Source organism: Cucurbita maxima, unplaced genomic scaffold, assembly GCF_002738345.1.
Source record: "Cucurbita maxima cultivar Rimu unplaced genomic scaffold, Cmax_1.0 Cma_Scf00063, whole genome shotgun sequence".
Lineage (NCBI taxonomy): Eukaryota > Viridiplantae > Streptophyta > Magnoliopsida > Cucurbitales > Cucurbitaceae > Cucurbita > Cucurbita maxima.
Genome location: NW_019272079.1, coordinates 535144 through 543990, shown reverse-complemented (window position 1 = coordinate 543990; position 8847 = coordinate 535144). Strand labels below are relative to the sequence as shown.

The window sequence follows — 8847 nt, the reverse complement described above, 5'->3', positions numbered from 1 at the left end:
TTGTTAATAAACAACTCTTAGAAGAAGGACTCGAGTTATTCCAAGATTAAAACACTTTCGGGGAATAATAATAATTATATAAAATAATCGTTAATAAAATCATAATAATAAATAAATTAACAAAAAAATGATTACTTAAAAAAACGAAAAATCTTATTCACTCCTCTCCACCAACCTCCCATCCCGACCCCATTATCTCTCTTCAACGAATAACCTAGAATTTCAGATAGTTTCTTATAAAAGATTTTGGTATGTTTTTATGGTGAATTCGGAAATTAAGTTAGAATCAGATTTTCTTTTCCTTTATCCAATATTTTACGAGATCAAGTAATAATCCGATTTCATTTTTCCAATCCAATTAATTATATTTTTGATAGTTATAGGAAATAAGTTAGAATTTGGCCGTTCTAGCAAATTTGTAAGATGAGCGGTCAAACAATTAATTAAAATTGGCTAAGAGAGTGAATATCTGTTTACTGAAAATAATTATAGAGAGGGAAGATTGAGAAAAGATTTGGTGAACATAATTTAAAAATAAAAACCGAAATATCAAATGGCAAGAAACTCCATTAAATTTTATCTCCTAACACTATATCGCCTACAACAGTAATAATAGAAAATAAGATATGAAAATAGTATTCAAAGCGAGAAAAGTATTCAAAGTACATTAAAATAAAACCGAGAAAAGTATTCAAAGCGTAATGACCGACGCTATCTTAAAGACAACAAAAAATAAATACAACTATCCTAGGTAGGTTTCATGATTTTTAATGCATTGTCGTCATCAACCGTACAAGGGTGTCTTGTCTTTACCTGAAATATAAAAGTAGTACATGACTTGAGTATTTTAAGAAATACTCAGTAATTGACCCCACTATTGGGATTACGGAATGCACACATATAGTATGAATGAGACTTATCATTTAAAATCGTATTCTCTTAGGTGACTTTTCGATTTGAGTCATCGGATGTGTATTTACTATTCTACACACGGCCTAGACGTGCGAATATGGACCCAAAATGCGGTTTGTACACCTCCTGGGCCTCGTACTGGTCGGGCTAGCGTCTCTGACACTAGATCATTGATTCTCCAAAAGGAGATCCTAGATTAACCAAGATTTTAGATCAACTTACGGCAAAACCAACAGACGGTTTCTCTAAATCATCTAATGGTGGATTATTATGCCAAAGGCGATTATGCGTGCCAGCGATGAAAGAGCTAAAAAATGAGATATTAATCGAAGCATATAACTCCCCGTTTGCTATGTATTTAGGTGACAATAAGATGTATCAGGATTTGAAAAAACATTTTTTGTGGTGTAGCATGAAGGACATAACATAATTTAAGTAGTAATGCAACCCTTAAGCACGACAGAGTGAACACCGGAGAATATAGTTATGAATTTTATAGTAGGACTACTCACGATATTGAAGGGATATGAGTAATTGTAGACAGGTTGATCAAGTCAGCACATTTCCTATCACGTACATCCACCTTTACAATGGACAATAGGGTATAATCACGAGCAGATTTCTAACCGTCTCCTACTTGCACTAGAGAAGATAAATATGTCTCGTAATCCTACGTGTTATAGGTGACCCTCAAACACTTTAGCCTAGAGAATCTTTTTATACATATCAAAGGATTGTCATTCCAAGCCATCTTAGTCACTATCATAATGTTTTCTCTCTCGATATGATTCCCTGTACACGGATCTTTTCCTTAATATTAGTGTTTGCACCATTCTAAGTCACAATGTAAACATTTTTAGATTTTAAAGGAACTACTAAACTATTCATGGACCCAATTCAATTCAGTGGGATCTTTCATTCACATTTTTTTCCATCAAGAAAGTTTTATAAAACTCTTAGACTCCCGAATTTGGAGTATCCTACTTTCACGCAATTCACAGGGTTCAACAAGCAATCGATATTTCACGATCAAGGGTGTAGTACTATTTGTAGTAGCGGTCAGTTCTTTTGTTGCTTCCGAAGTAAAAAAAAAAAAAACATTTAACTTGTATACGATACTTGTAAAATTAATTTAAATATCAGTTCTCTAAATCTATATAAGAATAGTGTATCACGTAAATATCAAATATTTATCTCCATACATAAAATTAAAATTTCTCATTAGTCATAGACCTAAAATATGAGAAAAATACACTAAGAATTAAGATTTTATTTTTCTCCACGAGACTATTGTAATTTATTCAAAATCATAGGTTTTAATACTTCTATCAAACCTTCTATTCATAAATCGAATGGTTAAATTCATTTTAAAAAAAATGTACTTTTTGTAACGACCCAAAATTTTCTATTTAATTTAAGGTCGCTACTGTATACATATCATAAACATGAATGCGGAAATACTCTATTTAAACTTTCATAAAACATAACTCTCAACTTAAAACATAGTCATGCACTTACGTGTTTTGAAAATACCTTTAAAACGACACAACAAAAGACTAAATAAAATAAATAAACGTTAAATTAAAAATATTCTATTCTAGCCTAAGATTAAGAAAATAAATGCGACTATCCTATGCATGTGTCATGGTGTCGAGTTGCGATGTCGTCGTTAGCCGTACAGGAATCCCTTGCCTTAACTTGAAATAGAGGTAGCACGTGACTTGAGTATTTTAAGAAATACTCAGTAAGTGACCCCACTATTGGGGTTAAATGCAAAAACATGCGAATGCAATGACGAGACCTATCATATCAATCTATTTTTCCTACAATACTATCTTAATGGGCAGCTTGGATATGTACCATATACTCTACACACAGCCCATACGTACGAGTATGGGCTCACCAGATAGTTTGCACACCGCTGGGCCACTTTTCTTGTCGGACGAGCCTGCTCTGATAGCCCTCCTTTTGTTGACACCCATTAGAATTAGTAACCGTCACGGCATTATTATGTAAAACATAATGATATTTCGCCTGCCTAGTGGATGTACGCGTCCGTACCCTCGTGACGGAATAGGGGTATCCTCCAATGCATGAGCACACATAATGCATGAAGTCCCAACATTTCAATTTTCATTATCATTTAATACAACCCCACTAGTGTACATATCATATCGTTTTTTGTATCATTTCACATATCGTTCATCATTCATATCATATCATATTGTTTCTCATTCTTCAATTCTCATATCATATATAATTCTAACGGGGTTATATTTCATGCTATTTATCGTGATTTCATGTCATTCATATTATGTTGTATACACACAATTTAGGAGACAACACAACGGTCCAAACTTTTAACATAACATTTCATCATATACATATCATACCATAACATATTGCATCACAATATATAATCTCATAAACATGTCAATTTATCACATATCTCGTACCATAATATATTTCATATCATTTTCATACCATATAACAACAAAATATATATATATATCTGTCATTCACATGTCGTATCATAATCATATCATATCGTAAACACTTCGTGGTCGTATCATTCCTTAATTTATCATAGTCTTAACGTTCTTATACCTATCACAGTCATGTCGTTGCATAATGTGCCTTAGTTATATCATCACAGGAATGTATCCTAATGTTATAGTTCTATCAATCTATCACACACCTATCCCTTTCTACCCATAACTTAACTCTGTTCTTTTATCAATCTCTCATATCCATAGCACTTCGGTACATAACTTAACCTTAATATTTCATGAACGTACCTCACTCCTATCATTACATTTCCTTTGTTCCAAAAAGCTCTCTCTCCTCAAGTTTTTCCTTTGACTCTGGTACTTGTTTTGACATAATATAATTCCGATCGTCGGTCAAATTCTCGTCGGTCAACCCAACAAAGCATACTGTTTCATGACCTCACTCTCTTCTTCCATATTTATCAAACCAACTCCACACTTTTTTATTTTGATACTTTTTGTAAATGTGGATGAGAAATGAAACTCAATTTCTTTACCTTTACTGTTGTGAATCTTTCTCATAATCTTTTGAGGCACAGTAAACATCCAAATGTGGTCTAACTTAATCCCTAAAAAAGAGAAGAAACCAACTCCAAGATCTTCTTTGTATGGGTCCTTACTGTCTGCTACAGTCACACATGTAAAAATTCTCCAGCAAAAATGGGTGGTGCCGTTGTTGCTTGGTCCAAAAACGACACAGAGCGCAAAGCAACCCGTGTTCGCATTTGGTGCGTCATTGTCCCACTTGACGCATATCGAAGATCCTATTTTTGTGGTCGTGAACCAATCTGGAATCTCGCTCCCAGGAACTATGATGCTGAATTTTCGTTTTCCGAAGAACATCTTGTGCATCAAAGAAATGATCAATTCATGGAACCATTTGTTGTCAGTCCTTTGGAAACAGTTCTGAAGATTCACCCTTAAGATCGGAACTGAATGGTCAAGTTTTGAAAGGTTTAGAAAATCTTTCAATGAAATGCAGCCCTTTGACAAAACCCTTAAGATCCTTGGCGGTAGCTCTGGGAAATGAAGAAGCTTTTCACATTGGTTTATGTTCAATCCTCTCAACTTATGGAGTCGAGAAATGGTTGTTGGAAGACGAGAGAAGTTATTGCCAGACAAATTCAGATATTCCAACGACACCAAACACTCAATCCCTTCTGGGACTTCCTCAAGCTTGCAATCACTCATATTTAGGCTTGTAAGAGAGTTCAACCCCGCCAGTGATGGAATCCCAGAAATGCCACTTCTTGGAGCTTTGCATAACCAAAGCAAAATCTTTCTAAACATATTGTCTCCATCGTCCGTTCTTCGTGTGGTTTGTCTCACGTCGAGCTCCACCGTTTCGACGTCGCCCCGCTTTCGTTTTCTATTTCCGAGCTTTGAACATCCCCAAAGATCTAATATTCCAACAGATGTCATCTTATCCAAGGAATTTGAAATGTTGATAAGATTTTTGCAATTGCTTAGGCTCAACCATGTTAGATGATCCATGCTTGCTATTGATGAAGGTAGGCTTGATATAGAGGTGCCATCCAAATTGAGTTTCAGTAATCTATTTGTGTTGCCTGAAAATTCTGGGATCTTCTTCACCTTTGAACACCCAGAGAGAATCAAAACTTCAAGAGCCTTGATGTTAATTTGGGGTGGAAGATTGGTGAGATTGATGCAATCTTTCAGACTCAAAAAAGTGAGTTTTTCTGCACTGAAAATTGTTGGATGAATATTGACCAAACTTGTGCAACCTACAAGCTCTAATCTTGTGAGATTTGGAATAGTTTCAAAGTTTGGAGTTTTGGACAACTTCTGAGAATGGTTGAGTTTGATATACTTCAGCTTCTCCAAATGCTGTCAAAGAGTAAAGATTGATATCAATTTAACACAAGAACAACATTTATGAGTACACATATAGTATGAGATTGGTACCTTTTCTCCATGCCAAAATTGCTTCAAATGGCTGTGGCACATGTGAAGCTTAATAAGCTTATATTCTTCTGAATTCAATACCAAACTCTCCAAGGGATATCCTTTCCACTTCAAATATCTCAACTCACTTGGAATGCAATATTCCAACACATTTTTCAGCCTCACATTGTGAAAATTAAGCAGCCTTAGTTGGTGCATTCTTGAGAACGAAATTGGAAATTCCACAACGTTTCTTGTCGACTTGAACAATATGCTTTCGACCGATGCTTCTCCAACCTAAATTCACAAAATACCAAATCAAGTTAATGATTTTTCAATGTTTTTAAGAATTTAGAAAGTCACTCCAAACAGACCGACAATATATCTTACCATGCTTTTAATATCCTTCTGGCGCCATAGTCGATCTTGAATAGGTTTATGACGAACAATTTTTCGACCCATTTCTTGCAATAAATCATGCATCCTCAATTTATTGTTGTAAGAAAGAGTTAAGAGAGATTTTTTAATGAGACGATCAACCCTTGTTTTAGCATGGAAACCACAATCATGTAAAATCTCTTCTGCAAGCTCTTTTCTCTTCCCCTTGAAGAAGCAAGCAACGTCGATAAATATCTCTTTCTCCCACTCATCCAATCCATCATAACTCACTTTAAGACACTTAAAAACTTTGTCATGAATATTCCCACCTCCTTGAAGCTCTTCTATCACATACTCCCACACACTCAAATCTTTGTTTCTTAGAGATGATCCCAATAATTTGAGTGCAAGAGGGTGGCCTCCCACAATCTTGACAATGTTCTTGGAGTGTTCTAAGCAATTTGGTTTTAGACTTGCACTCAAATTAAGGAGTTCAAGGGCTTCTTCGTTGGTAAGTTCTTCCAATTCAAACATTCTTTTCACTTCGAACTCGTTTGAAAGTAAATCTGCATTTCTTGTTGTGATTATAATTCTACTACCATTTCTAAAAGAGTCTTTGTTTGGAATCAATCCCATGATTTGGTCTGAACAATTCACATTATCTAAGACAAGAAGAATCTTTTTTTGAAAAACCGCTTGGTTTATCATAGCAATACCTTCTTCAACATCTTTGTTGTTGTTTTCAATTGAAAACATCCTTGAAAGGAGTTGACTTTGTAAATATGGAAGACCATTGGTTTCAAAGTTCTCTTGAATATTGGAGATGAAGCAATGAGCTTCAAATTCGTCGCAAATTCGCTCGTAACAAACCCTAGCTAATGTCGTCTTACCAATGCCACCCATTCCATGAATTCCTACCCATATCACATCCTCATCCGAGTTCGGGTTCAAAAGAGAAGAAAGTTTGGTTAGTTTAGAATTGATTCCAACTAGTTGGTGTTCTTGAGTGACTTTCAAGGTCGGTTTAATTCTCTTCCATAGAACCGTCGTGATTTCTTCGATGAATTCTGATTCATATGTCCTAATCCCAAGAGAATGGAGCACAAGTACATAAGTAGGGTTATAGTAAATCATAATATACATTGATAGTAATTATACTTATCCTTACAATATCAATTATAATAAATGAAGAAGACACCAAATAATGGATGAAATTGTTTGTTACCAAGGTTCCAAAAGCCAAGCCTTGAGGTTGGCGAGGTTGGTAAGAAGTTCCCTCCATTTTTGGATGTTGGGGTTATGCTCTCCAAATCTGAGTTGATGTTTAGCAAAAGCTTCAGCAAATGTTCCTGTCTGGTTCCGAACATGAGAAGGATCCACTTTATAAAAGATTGGCAAAATGGTCATCCCAAGCCGGTGATGGCACTCAAAGATCTTATCCAGCTCCTCAAGACACCACCTTGACGAAGCGTAGTTTTCTGAAACGATAACGAGCGCAATTCTGGACGCTTCAATGGCGGCGGAGAGATCGGAAGAAATGTCTGTGCCTTCTTCGATCCCGTCTTTGTCTCTGAAGGTGGAGATTCCTTTGTGTATTAAGGCGTTGTAGAGACGGTCTGTGAAGCCAAAACGGGTGTCTTCGCCTCTGAAGCTCAAGAACACATAGAATTTCCATTTACCAGTTGAAGAAGAAGAAGAAGAAGAAGAAAGCATCATGGGTTTGGTCTGATCTAAACAGCCTTCAACTCGCTTTCCCTTCCCTACTAATCCTTCTTTCATTTATGTGGAAAAAAGATCAAGTAGACGACTTATAAGAACTAGGTAGGTTCCATGATCTTTAATGCAGTGTGGTTGTCAACCGTACAAAGGTGTCCTGCCTTCACCTAAATATGCAAGAGTAGCATGTGTGTTAAGAATGATGCTTTGATACCATGTTAAGAATGAGGAACAAAAGTGCGATCGAAATTCCAATATTCATTTAAGGTTAAAAATATTTAAATAGGATAATAGATACCAACTAAAACAAAATATTCAACTAACCATAAGATAAAATATATCAAATATACTATTAACCAAACTCTTGAAAATAAGTAAAAAATTCATAATGGATTATAACTATATAAAAATATATTCCAATAATGTGAATCCACCGTTGAGGTTAGGGAATGCCCGCATACAATATGAATAAGACCCATCATTTAAAATCGTATTCGCTTAGGCGACTTTTCAATCCGGGTCATCGGATGTATATATTTACTACTTTACATACGACCCATACGTACGAATATGGATCCACAAGGCGGTTTGTAAACCTCTTGGGACTCGTACTGTTTAGGCTAGCGTATCTGGTGCTATTGCTGGATACCTAGAAGGACATGATGAACATTTTTCTTTTCTTAATGTATGTATTGGTATTCATTATAAGGGAAAATATTCCGATGCATGTGGCATATATTTATGTACGAGGTCTCGATATTTTTACCTAATTATATCATTGAAGACAACCTTCAAAGCAAATGTGTGGTGTGTGAGAATAATTCAACACGCTTTTCTTTCCCTACTTGTCCTTTTTCTATTATTTGATTTATGAATATATATATATATATATATATATATATTTATCTATAAACTTAAATAAATATTTTTATTATAGTAGTTGGTTTTCGTGTACCTGCTCACAAGAAAGAAAGAAAAAAAGAGGCATTACCTGCTTTCAACAAATTCAAAAGACTCGTTGAAAACCGATCTAATCCCAAGTTGAAAATCTTGCACACCTACCGAGTTGGAGAGTTCTGGCAAATGAGAGGAAAACGTAGACGGAGTAAAAAAAAAGGCCTAAGGAAACTTCTTCGAAGAAGAAAATAACAACGGGTAATAGAAAAGAAAATGGGAACTGAATTAATGTCCTCTCCCCGTAGCTATTCCACCTACTTAATTGTGTGTGGCTTAATCTAAGAAATGGGGATCTTTAACAACAAAATAGGAAAGTTTAACTATATAATAGGGATTTATCTAACAACTATATACTCCATAACAAAATGGTGTGGTTGAACAAAGAAATCGCACTATAATGAACACTACAAGAAGCTTACTCAAGAGTATG

General features: G+C 35.2%; 1 protein-coding gene across 1 annotated transcript; it reads right to left on the bottom strand.

The window, feature by feature from the left end:
• Positions 1-3450: 3450 nt before the first annotated feature.
• LOC111472026 (TMV resistance protein N-like) lies at positions 3451-8271 on the bottom strand. Its single transcript, XM_023117709.1, has 5 exons — positions 8250-8271; positions 6970-7483; positions 5757-6825; positions 5388-5663; positions 3451-5309 (listed from the first exon to the last, which is right to left on the bottom strand). The coding sequence occupies exons 2-5, from the start codon at positions 7458-7460 to the stop codon at positions 3831-3833; spliced, it is 3315 nt and encodes a 1104-aa protein (XP_022973477.1). The 5' UTR covers positions 7461-7483; positions 8250-8271; the 3' UTR covers positions 3451-3830.
• Positions 8272-8847: the final 576 nt, after the last annotated feature.

What these genes read in the sequence shown, in the direction of transcription:
- LOC111472026 (XM_023117709.1), bottom strand. Translation starts at nt 7,460, where the DNA reads ATGATGCTTTCTTCTTCTTCTTCTTCTTCTTCAACTGGTAAATGGAAA. An exon ending in GCTTGGCTTTTGGAACCTTG is followed by an intron (nt 6,826 to 6,969) that starts GTAACAAACAAT and finishes TCTTGGGATTAG; the next exon opens with GACATATGAATCAGAATTCA. An exon ending in AATTTTGGCATGGAGAAAAG is followed by an intron (nt 5,310 to 5,387) that starts GTACCAATCTCA and finishes ACTCTTTGACAG; the next exon opens with CATTTGGAGAAGCTGAAGTA.